This window comes from Choloepus didactylus, chromosome 7 (genome assembly GCF_015220235.1).
Source record: "Choloepus didactylus isolate mChoDid1 chromosome 7, mChoDid1.pri, whole genome shotgun sequence".
Lineage (NCBI taxonomy): Eukaryota > Metazoa > Chordata > Mammalia > Pilosa > Megalonychidae > Choloepus > Choloepus didactylus.
The window spans coordinates 149,034,808-149,047,526 of record NC_051313.1 but is presented as its reverse complement, the minus strand read 5'-3'; the positions used below and the strand labels follow the sequence as shown (position 1 = coordinate 149,047,526).

Here is a 12,719-nt window from a genome sequence, read left to right as displayed (position 1 = left end):
GATACTAATGTGCAACCAGTCAAGAATCATTGCTCTAATCTAAAAGTAACCTTAAATTCAAAAATCTGTAGATGGTGTGAAGGGGAACACTGATTGTTTCAAGGCCTAGCATGTGGGAGAAGATGCAGACACTTTAAGTTCAGTTCCGCCTCAGTCCTTTGCAGACCCATTGTTCTAGTTTGCTAATGCTGCCAGAATGCAAAACACCAGAAATGGATGGACTTTTAAAAGGGGGGTTTATTTGGTTACACAGTTACAGTCTAAGGCCATAAAGTGTCCAAGGTAACACATCAGCAATCGGGTACCTTCACTGGAGGATGGCCAATGGTGTCCAGAAAACCTCTGTTAGCTGGGAAGGCACGTGGCTGGTGTCTGCTCCAAAGTTCTGGTTTCAAAATGGCTTTCTCCCAGGACTTTCCTCTCTAGGCTTCAGCTCCTCAAAAATGTCCCTCTTAGTTGCTCTTGGGGCATTTGTCCTCTCTTAGCTTCTCCGGAGCAAAAGTCTGCTTTCAAAGGCCATCTCCAAAATGTCTCTGTAAGCTGCAGCTCTTCTCTCAGCTCCTGTGCATTCTTCAAAGTGTCCCTCTTCGCTGCAGTAAGCATGCTCCTTCTGTCTGAGCTTATATAGTGCTCCAGTAAGCTAATCAACACCCATGCTGAATGGGCAGGGCCACACCTCCATGGAAGCTATCCAGTCAGAGTTATCAGCCACAGTTGGGTGGGGCACATCTCCATGGAAACAACCCAATCCAAACATTCCAACTTAATCAACACTAATACATCTGCCCCCAGAAGATTGCATCAAAGAACATGGCTTTTTTTTTTTTTTTTTTTTTTTTAATTTTTCTGGGGGACATAATATATACAAATGAGTATGGGGGTAAATAACCCAAAGATACTCTAGACCATTTTGTTATAATAAAGTATTTTGTTCTCTTTACCCTTTTCAGTCTTTACTGAGTGCTTCCAAATGATAATTGTAAGATGAAGAATATGTTCCCTGAAGGAGCCAGTTCCACATAATGGAAGGTTCTTAGCCCCTCAAAGCTTGTGCCATCACCATGGCCAGGCGATTGCCTGGTGCCTGCTGCTGGCCATCTAAGGACAATTGGTGATAGGTGACTAGAACTGATCCAGTGGTGGCTGGAAACCAAGTTATTGGTCCAGGATTTAGTGTAGATGTTTAAAAATAGCCCTTTTAGTAATAATAATTTTTAAAAGCCGCCAAACACATGTCCATGTATTCTGAGTATAAAATGTTAGCATTTTGCTTGATTTAATTCCAAGGAAATTGCTAAAATGCCAAGTATTCTATTACCATTTCATTTTATTTAAAATAGTTTTCTTGTGGTAACGTATCTACAACACAAAATTTCCATTTTAACCACTTTCATGCGTACAGATCAGTGGCACTAATTACATTCACAGTATTGCCCTACCATCACCACCATTTGTTACCAAAATGTTTGCGTCACCTCAAAGAGAAGCTGTGTACCCCTTAAGCAATAACTCCTCTGCCCCTCCAAGCACACACACACTAACCCCTGGTAAACTTTAATCTATTCTCTTATGAATTTGCTTTGTCTAGGTATTTCATATAAGCAAAGTGATAAAACATTTGTCCTTTCATATCTGACTTACTTCACTTAACGTGATGTCTTCAAGGTTCATCCGTGTTGTGGCATGTATCAGAACTTCATTCCTTCTTGTGGCTGAGTAGCATTCCATCGTGTGTGTATGCCAGGTTTTGTTTATCCATTCATCGGTTGATGGACTCCTGTGTTGCTTCCATCTTTGACTTTTCTGAAGAATTTTTCTATGAACATTGGAGTACAAATATCTGTTCAAGACCCTGCTTTCAGTTCTTTGGGTTATATTTCTAGAAGTGGAATTGCCAGATTGTATGGTAATTCTATGTTAACTTTTTGAGGAACAGCCAAACTTTCACAGTGGCTGCACCATTTTACATTCTCACCAACAATGCACGAGGTTTCCTATTTCCATTTTTTTAACAGTAGCCAATGTAGAGGGTATGAGACTGTATCTCATGGTTTTTATTTGCATTTCCCTAATGGCTAATGTTGTTGAGCATCTTTTCATGTCTTACTGGTCATTTTTGTATCTTCTTTGGAGAAATGTCTTTCAGGTCCTTTGCCCATTTTCAGTTGGGTCTTGTGTCTTTCCCTTGTTGAGTGGTAGGAGTCCTTTTTTATGATTTCATTTCCAGATGATTGGGGGAGCGGGAAAGAAGATCATTTTCATTGTCTATTGTGGTTCTTCTTAATTTTGGCAATTCATGATTAAACTTGGACTTTTTTCAAATAGTAAATGTGATTTTTAAAACTGCTTTTTTTTTGCACACAGGTCGAAAGGATTGTAGACAAAAGGAAAAACAAGAAAGGGAAGACAGAGTACTTGGTCCGATGGAAAGGCTACGACAGTGAGGACGACACCTGGGAGCCGGAGCAGCACCTGGTGAACTGTGAGGAGTACATCCACGACTTCAACCGGCGCCACATCGAGAAGCAGAAAGAGAGCACCTTCACCCGGACAAACAGGACCTCTCCAAACAATGCCAGGAAGCAGATCTCCAGATCCACCAACAGCAACTGTTCAAAGACCTCCCCTAAATCCCTGGTGATTGGCAAAGACCACGAGCCAAAAAACAGCCAGCTCTTTGCCGCCAGCCCAAAGTTCAGGAAAAACGCAGCTCCAGCCCTCTCCAACCGGAAGAATATGGACCTCGCAAAATCAGGGATCAAGATCCTCGTGCCTAAGAGCCCCATTAAGAGCAGGACAGCCGTCGATGGCTTTCAGAGTGAGAGCCCCGAGAAGCTCGACTCCGTGGAGCAGGGTCAGGAGGACACAGTGGCGCCCGAGGTGGCCGCCGAGAAGCCGGTTGGAGCCCTGCTGGGCCCTGGTGCCGAACGAGCAAGGATGGGCAGCAGGCCCCGGATCCACCCACTGGCGTCCCAGGCGGCGGGCCCGGTGACTGCAGCCATGGCCACGGGATTAGCCGTTAACGGGAAGGGTAAGTCCAGGTGCACCCTCTGTGGGCAGCATCTCCGTGGGTGGCTGCAGGTTATACTCAGCGTGCGTGGCAATTATTTCACAGGGATGGGTATTGTCTTTATGCGGTGGTCCAACTCGAGAGAGCTGGCCTCAGGTGCTGTAAGTCCGGGGCAATCTGCAAATGGTTTCTCACAGATGTCTCCTGGAACCTTCAAGAGATTCTGATGGCCCCTCCTTTCTTTACCTTAAGACAGTGGCATTTATGCTCTTAAATCAGCATTAACTCTCCCTCTTTAATTTACCCTCTGGAAATTGTGCCGCCATGTTGACTTGCTATAAACAGAGTCTCACTCTAAAGAGGTTGTTCCAGTTTGCAAAGCAAAATACCAGAAGTGGATCAGCTTTTACAGTGGGGATTTATTAGTTCACAAATCTACAGTTCTAAGGCCATGAAGATGTCCCAATTAAGGCATCAACAGAATGACACCTTCTTTGAGGAAAGGCCCATGGCGTCTGGGGTTCCTCTGTCACGTGGGAAGGCACATGGCCGGAGTCTGCTGGGCCTCTCCTGGGGTTAGCTTCTGGTTTCCATGGCTTTCTTCAGCTTCTCCCAGGTGTAAACTCTGGATTGTTTCTTAGCTTCTCTGAGTTCTCTCCAACATGTCTCTGCCTTTTATTCTCTCATAAAGGACTGAAGTAAAGACGATTAAGACCCACCTTCAGTGGATGGGTCACATCTCCATGAAAGCAGCCTCATCAAAAGGTCCCACCCAACAATGGGTCTGCCCCCACAAGATTGGATTAAAGGAACATAGGCTTTTCTGGGGTACATTACAGAGTCAAACCAGTACAAGGTTAAGTTTGGTTTGTTGGTGGTGGTTTGTTTTTGTTTTGTTTTGTTTTTTTTAAACACCAAGTTTCATTCTGAAATCATCTGTCTTTGTTTCTTAAGACTCTGAACATGGCACTGAAAATCCGTCTAAATTTTCTAAGCATGATGGTTTGGGGATTGAAATCACACTCTTTATTTTTCCATCCATTTGAATAACAGAACAGCCTTTCCTTGAGGCTCCCATTCCCCTGGTGGAGCCTGCAGGGTCTGGGTCTGTTTCTCTAATAGTCAGACCCCTTGCCCACCTTCTCAGAGTAGGAGCCCACTGTACACGGGTGGGGTTTTCTGTTTCACTCTCACCCAGCTCCTCCTCCTGGGCACTGCCCCTGGCTGGCTGTGCCGTCACCTTCCCAGGCCCCTAAGCCGGCACTCCTGGGACTTAACGTAGACGGCTGCCTTCCCCTCACTTCCCGACGCCCAGCTGGCCACTTCTCAAATCTTTGCCCACCATGCCTACCACAGCTCAGGCCCTTGATAAGGTCTTGGCTGCCATGCCTGCTGTCTTTTGACTGCTCTCACCCATTTTCTGCCTGGATGGGCGCAGAGTGGCAGGCCCAGGGGTTGCCCAGTTGCCAATCTGATTTTGCTCCCCTCTCAGCGGGAATTCTCCCTACGTGCCAGTCTGTCCTTGCCAGCTTCTGCTGTTCTCTGCGGGCAACACCTTGCTTTCCCTTTACTGACTCCCCTGATGGACTCAGAGTCCTCTTCCAGGTCAAGGCCACCTCCTGTCTGCTGTGCTCCCCTGCCCTCTGTGATGGGGTTTGGAGCTATCTCTATCTGCAAGCGTCATCCTCAACCCAAGCTTGGGAGAATGAGTGCAACAAAATAAAATGGTTTTTTTTGGTTGGGGGGATATTTTCCTCTAAAGAGAATCATTGGTCTTGGGCACTACTTTAACCATCTTGCTGCAGTGCATTCGACAGTGTCACTCTCAGCCGAGTCTCACATGGCAGTGAAGAGGGAATAGGAACGGCATCCGGGATTTCCCTTCGGAAGGCAATTGCTATCAAGCTGGTGTTTCTCAGTTATGCACATTTCACCCAATACTGCTTCTCTCCCTGATTCTGAAGGTTTCTCCTTCGTGTTGTTGGCCTTCCCTCTGGTCATATGTAGTGTTCTCTAACCTGCTTGTAAGGAAGGGATCCTGGAAGTTCAGAGATGGCAGGAGCTCTAGAAACCAGTGGCACCCCATCTTACGGATGAGACAAGTCCAGAGAGATTGCAACATTCGTAGAGACTTGGAAGCAGAGATGGAGTGAGAGCAATTGTGTTGATCCCTCTTCCGTAATGGACAGGCATGCAGACACGGACTGGACGGGTTGGTAGACCACAGTCCACAGGCCAAACCCAGCCCACTCCCTTTTTTTGTAGGGCCTGCAAGCTAAGCATGGTTTTCACATTTTTAATGTTTGGGGGATGAAAATTGAGAGGAATAATATTTGGTGACACATGAAAATACAAGAATTTCAGATTTCACTGTCCATAAATAAAGTGACGTTGGCACACAGCCACACTTGTTCATTTACTCTTAATGTCTGGCTGCTTCTGGCTATAAGGGCATTGTGATGGAGACCCTGTAGCCCCCAAAGCCAAGAAAATTTACAGAAAAAGCTTGCTGACCCCTGCTGTAGCAAGTGACAGTCCTGGGGCAGTAGATATATGTGTCTTCCATATTCAAGGAGCACAAAAGGCTTTAGGAGATGCACAGTCCCTCTTTCATTGTCCACAAAAGTTCTGTGTTCATATTTTTGTGGGAGGGCTGGACTTGAAGTTTGATTTTCAAATTCTCCTGACCCCATGAGGTTGAGTGCCACGGTCCTTTCCTCTGAACCAGCAAGTCCAGCTTTGCTCGTCTCCCACGTCCACCACCCTTCCTCCCCTCGCTCCCACGGCCTCTCAGCATCGACCCTGCCCCTCCCACGTTCCCACTTCCCGCTTGCACCCCCAAAGCCCTCGTTCCTTATGTATTCTATGTAAGGAGGATAACGGCTTCTACTTAAACACAGAGTTGGTGGCTTCCTTTTTTTATTGCTCTTCCCATTTCAGAAATTTTGAAATGGACATGAGTGTGGCTTTGGCTAGAACCGAAAGGGACATGTAAGCATGGAACCTCAAATTATTCCATCTTCTCTTGTGAAGTTAGGCAGCTTGGAGTGCAGGTGGCCCTGTATTTCCAAGACCCTGGTGACTGTCTCTGAAACCCCTGTGCTTTCACCCCTTTTGCCCACTTCAGCCTTGGGCTGGTCATATACACTGCTGAGAATGTAGTTTCCACTTAGATGAGAGGACTCAGGGACGTTTTTAGGGCACTGATGAAGGACACCCCTGTGGCCGTGATCCACATCAGGCTTGCAGATTAACAAGGAAACAAAGCAGCACCTCCTCCTCCTTTTGAAAGAACCCAATGGCAAGGTCAGATGGCGTCCTGGACACCTTGGGCACCAGCCACGTCTTGGGTGAATTAGTGGCTTTGTGTCCCTGCCCCCTCACCCTTTCCTTTTGCAGGGAGAGGCCTTCGTTTGTTCCCTCCACTAGGATGTAAGGTGTAGATGGGACCTTGCCTTGCTGGGGCTGAGTCCCCTGTCGAGGATAGCGCTTGCCCCCCAGTGGGTGCTCTGCAGATGTCGGGGCGGCGTGATTCCAGGAGAGTGCGCTCACTGAAAACGAGGACGATGATGTCCTCCTCTCTCAGCCTGTCCCAGGCTCAGACCAAACTGAGGGAGGAAAGGAAGGAAGAAATGCTGTCAGCATGACAGATCATAGGGCCAGAAACAGAAAAGTTCCAGAACATCATTCACCCTTCCGAATGAGGAAATGAGATTCTGTCGCTCTGTTGGATTGTGGGTCCACTCACACATTTTAAAGCAAGTCTTTGTTTTTAGTTTGCTGATTAATTTTAGAGCCACGTAAGAAAACTGATTTGTTTTTCTACAATGGAGACCGCTACTTGTGGAGTCATTGGGAAGTGAACCATCTCTCATTGCAAACAATCATTTGTGATTGAAGGATATTTTTGCCACCATAACAACAGATAATTGAATATCTGTTAACCAAAAGAATGAACGTTTCTGGAGCATTTTAACACGCAATTACTTTTACAAAATAACCATATATGTATTTAAATTTTAACTGTTCTAAGTACAAAACAAAGGTTTAAAAGATGACTATATTGCTTCAATCAGAAATGTAGGAAACTTAAAAATTAGGCAGTGCAGCTGTCTTCTTTCTGCTTCTCTTTATCAATGAGTTGATGATTTTTTCCTTGCTGTTTTAATTGCCTAATGAATTAATCCTATAAAAAGGAGCAATGTGCTTTTAAAAACTGGATTGTCATTTTTTTTCTCTTTCCTGAATTCAAATATATAATGATCACCATTCCACAAGTATGACATTTGAGAAAATGCATTAGCAAATTTTTAAAATAATAAATTACCTCTGGACCTTAAGTTATCAGGTAGGTTATCAGGTTGCTGGATATTCAAGGAAAAGCCAACAGACTAGAAATCCTCGGGTGCAGCCTGTTGTCACTGAGGAGCTTTAGTAAGAAAATGGCTGGGGAGATATCTTAACGTGTCCCGTGGAACCACCTGCCACCCATGCAGAGAGCTTTCCATCCAAGGAAGCGCCTGGGAAAACTCGTTCAGGAAGACTTGGCTGCTGCTTCAGAAACTGGATTGTAATTTCCTCTTGACAATAAGAATATGAAACAGATGCTCCATCTCCATTTTCTCTATGATTATCAAAGAAGGTTAAGTGCCAGATCATCAGCTCAGCTCTAGAAAGAGACCCCCTTAGCCCTCAAGGACCATTTATTATTTAGGTGCTGAAGTCAGAAACTCACCACAGGGACGTTTCCGTCAGGAGACCCACACCCACAGGCTGGAGCAGCTGAGTGGGCCCGCGGCAGGAAACGTCAGCTTGAGAAGAAGTTGGAAGCAGAGTCAAATAGTCAGAGGGCGTGTGTAAAGGTTTTATCAGAAAAGATTTAGATTCAAAACCAGCTTTTTAGGAGGCCCCGTGCTAGATCCTGCCACATATATTATCACAGTGATTCCTCTCAGGAGCAAATCTGTTTACACATGTAAAGATTTCAGAGGCTAAAATTGAACCCAAGCGGAGTAAACCTTTGAGGAGACCAGATGTGCTGCATCCCTCCAGCCCCTTTGCAGTATTTGCTAGGTATCCTCAAGGCAGGATGCTCTGATGGCCCAGATATCTGCATACGCTTTCTTTGCCTTCCTTGAGCTGTGCCCAGGTGGTCCCCAAATGTCAGATACTTAAGAATTCCAGTACAGAGCTCCTGGGTATAGCACATGGAGGGGAGGCTCTCATCTAGCCAAAAGGGTGGCTTTAAAAACATGTGAACTATCAACATTTTACCTTAAAACTTATAAACTTGAAAAAGCCATTTTCTTACTAAAGCTCCTCAGTGACAACAGTCTGCACCCGAGGATTTCTGGTCTGTTGGCTTTTCCTTGCATATCCAGCAACCTGATAACCTACCTGGTAACTTAAGGTCCAGAGGTAATTTGTTATTTTTAAAATTTGCTAATTGCCGCTCACTGATGTGGAGTCAAGGCCCTTTAAAAAGGGGCAGTGTCATTTGCTGCTTGTTGAAGCACCACGCCCTCTTCTTGGATCTCTGTTATTTATGACGCAGACACCTAATATATCATCTCTCACTTCCAGTTTGGGTTTCTTTAAAGTGGAGCAAGGACTTCAATATTTACAAATCTGCCCGAGGATGGAATCCTAGAGTTTTGTTTTGTTTTCGTTTTTCCCATTTTCTCAGTTACACCTGGTGTGACAATTATTTTTAACCTTAGAACCTCTCCAGAGCCTTCAACGTGGTTTTCATTGAGGCAGGAGCCCCCCTTTTGGAATCGCACTGAAATACGATTTATGTGAAAATAAATGAAGTGTGATAGAAACAAATCAACTAGAGAAGAAGTTTCAGAAACCACCCTAGCCAGTTCTCGACCAGCACTTACCTCTGCAGGAGGATGGGGCATGGGGCTCCGCAGGGTCTAGGCCCAGCCGCGGGCACTGTATTCTTGGGGGAGGTGTCCACCGCCGTGATGTCTGCAAGGATGGCTGGAACTCGGGCACCTGTGGAGCCAGACGCCAAGCTTAGGAACTTGTCACTTGATCCTTCTTCTGTATCTTCTGAGAATTTGTTAGAAACGCATATTCTCCACACCCCAGGCCTACTAAATCAGAAACCCTGGGGCTAGGGCCTGGCAGTCTGCATTTGAGAGAAACCCTCTGGGGATGGTGACACACACCAAAAGTCCAACGACTGTCCTTTACTGTGTTTCATTATAGGTCTGTGGTTTTACAGAGCAAGAGGGGGGAATAAACAGTAATACATTAGTAAATTTTTCTGTTTATGGTACATTTTAGTCTTATGGTTACATATCTTCAGCTCCAGTTCTGCGTGGAGGTTGTTTAGCTTGATTTGAAATTACCTCTAAGCTTTTGTAATTTTTTAATATGTTTTATTATGTATTATAATTGTAAAAACTTAAATGATAGTGAAACATTATAAAATAATTAAAACATCTCAAAAAATTAAGGAAAAAGCCCCCCAACATCCAACTTCATCCATCTACTCAGATACAACCACTGTTAACAGCTTTTTTCTTCCAAAGACTGTACAAAATATACTTTTTTCAAAATATCAGTGGGATCATACTGGTCGTGTGGTTCTACAGTTTGTCTTTCATTTTATGATACCCCTTAGATATATTTTCATGTCCATTCAGGTACCACAGCTTCCTTCTTCTATAAGATTTCATGGAGGTTTTTTGTCTAAATACATTATATATGCATGATAAGTCTATATCCGTGTGTCACAGCAGGGGGTGCTTTAGGATCTGGGGCTGGGCACGTCCCAGTTTAGATGCCTGACCTCAGGCATTGCCTCCGGCTCTGTGACACATCCCAGGTAGGACACTTCACACACCTGCGGGTAGCTGAACTTGTACCTCGGCTTGCCAGGCCTGGGCCAGGGGACCTGATATCACCCCCTGGGGAGGGTAGTAGGTACGGGCGTGAGTGCCTTCTGCAGCCCCCCCGAGCCTGGGGAGCGAGGTCAAGGCAGCTCCCTTTTCCTCACCCAAAATGCCACTGGCAGGGGAGGCTTGCCGGAGGAAACCGCCTTTCTCCCAACTGCCCTTTCCCCACTTCCTTATCTTACCCACTCACTCCCTGGTGCCAAGGCCACTCCTGCCACCGCCAGCGCACATGCACCGTGGCCAGAACAACCCCCGCCCGCTGCAACGGCTCCTGCGTCCTCTCAGAACCAATCCTAGCCCCTCTCCCTTCAATATTGCCATTTAAGGCTGCTTCACCTCCTTTCCTGCCCTGCCCCTCTTACCAGCCTATATAACCTGTGATCACCCCTGAATAAAGCCTCTTTGGCGCATGCTCCTACTGGATGAAGAGTGTCTTGTCCTTATCGCCGCCCTCCACACCTTGCACGCCTCTCGCCGAGGACCCGGCCAAGTCCTCCGCCTCTCCCTCGCCTCCGGGAAAGAGCCCCCGCCGCCGGTACCCTTTAAGCAGCCCCGAGAGCTGAGGGCTCAGCTACCGGCCGCCCCTCCCCCCAGAAGCAGTAACCCCGACCGCACACACCCTCCACCCACATCCGCACAAAGGGTCTGCTCCTCCAGGTGCACACGTTGTGAGACCCTCACTGCAGGTAGAGAACACTGACTCCCATCCCCAGAAAATAATGTATTTTATTGATGTTACAACTGCAGAAATGTTAACACACCGCCTTTTTTAAACATTAGTAATGCATAATTGCTCTGAATTTTTACACAAGTAATTCAGAACTACATCAAATAAAATATGAACATCGTCATTACCTCCACTTCTGAATACCGTTTCCATTTATTCATATGGTTCTGGCATCTGCTTTATTTTCACTTAACATCGTGTCTTGGAGAACTTCCTATCTTAAGACTCAATTGTCTTCCTCATTTCTTTTCAAGTCTTAAACTTGACTTTTGTTTGCTTTTAATATGATTTTCAAACTTAACAGAGAAATTGTAAGACCACACATTCTACCCAGATTCACCAGTTATTAGTATTTTTCCTCTTTTATTTTCTCTCTTCCTTTCTTCCCTCCCCCCACCAATGTGTCTATATCTTTATCCACACACACACAGGTGTGTGTGTTTGTTTTTTTTTTTTTTTTTTTTTTGAACCATTTAAGGAGAGTTAGTTGGAGACTCTGGCTATTGTAAACAGCAATGAAGTGCAGTGGCTGGAATTGATTTAAGATTTGGATAGGTTTTGCCAGATTGCTCTCTAAAAAAGCTATAAAATTGTGATTGCCCATTTATCTATTCTTAACTAACAGTTTAATCAACTTTCCAGTACCTACACCAGATGGAAGGTAGAAAGTGGTATCTCGTTGTTTTAATCTCAGTACATGAAAACTCTTGTTTTCACAGGTTAATTGGCTCTTTGCATTTATATTTCCGTTAATTCCCTTTGTACATGCCATTGCCTGGTTTTCTTTTGGGTCTTTCACCTTTTTCAGCCCCTGGATCTCATGCTTGCCCAGGGGCAACCACCTTTCTCTGTGCTTCCCTTTGACTTTGGAAACAAGGTTGTTGGCTTGTAATCCCCCCAGCTCCTCCTCAGTAGAATGACACTCCCGTGGCAGGAGCTAAAATGAATGGGGCAGCCCGGTCTCTGCTGTAGGGTTTTACAATGATTTAATGGCAAAAACCCCAACTCATTTGTATTAATTTTATGGGTCCTGCTCAGTTTTCAGTGTACCAACATATATTTAATTAATTTAGAGTATCATAATGTATAGTTTTCAAGGAATTTGGGTGCCTTTGGTCAGGTGTCATAGAAGAATATTCCTTACTCCAGATGCTGCTCCTCTTGAACTTTATAACCAACTAATACAAGAAAAAAAAATCACATTCTCCAGTTAAGCTCCTTCTAAGGTTTGTTCTTGGTATGCCTAACCCGTTACAAATACAGCAGTCTCCTGAATTTCCACTTATATTGCGGCCGCCTGCAGCAGAACACTGGTCTTCTAGAACATTCCTCTATATCTTCTAGAACATTCCTCTATATCTTCTAGAACATTCCTCCAGTGACATCTTGTGTCCTAGGGACGAGCACACCCGGTCTACAGTTCAGAGCATGCTGGTTTCTGTGTTGCCCTTGCTCAGTCTTAAGCTCTTCCAACGCTCTCCTTCCTCTTCCAGAGAACCCTTGTTTTCTAGATGAGGAGACCGAGCCTAAAAGAGAAGGGGCTCTGATGGGTCGCTCGGAGAGCACAGTGCACGTTAGACCCTCCTGGCTCCTGTTACGTCCTCCTGCGGTGCCACACTCCTGACTCATCCCTGCACTGCCTGTTTTCCCACGTGGGGTGGGTGCCCTTCCTCTCTGTGTGGTTCTGTCCTCTGGGGCCAGGCACTGCACTGCTCCTCTCCTAACTCGATGTCACCCTTTTCAAGCCAATCACATTAATTTACAAATGAAGAAAGGCCAAATAAACAAGACAGAACCTCTTGAGGGAAGATACCAAGGAGTCGGATTGTCTGAGGCTCTTGCTTTGGGTGGAGAACCTTAACTGAAGTGGCTTGGGCATCTAGGTTGGATGGGTGAGAGCAGATTCCACAGAAGAACCTCTGAGAATAAAATTTCACAGGAAAGATGCAGAGTTGATGAAAGAGTTTGGTAAAGAAAGCTTCAGATTTCAGAGTGGGAAAGCATGGTGGCAAATATTTTATCTTCTCCACTGGAATCTCCTACATTGTCTAGTCCAATTGTTTATACATAA

General features: G+C 45.4%; 1 protein-coding gene across 1 annotated transcript in view; it reads left to right on the top strand.

Annotated features, from left to right (window-relative positions):
• CDYL (chromodomain Y like) overlaps positions 1–12,719 on the top strand; it is a 208,278-nt gene that overhangs the window by 143,495 nt on the left and 52,064 nt on the right. Inside the window, exon 2 of the mRNA XM_037842391.1 lies at positions 2,365–3,031. Coding sequence (XP_037698319.1) covers positions 2,365–3,031 — 667 coding nt within the window. The remainder of the gene's footprint in view (positions 1–2,364; positions 3,032–12,719) is intronic.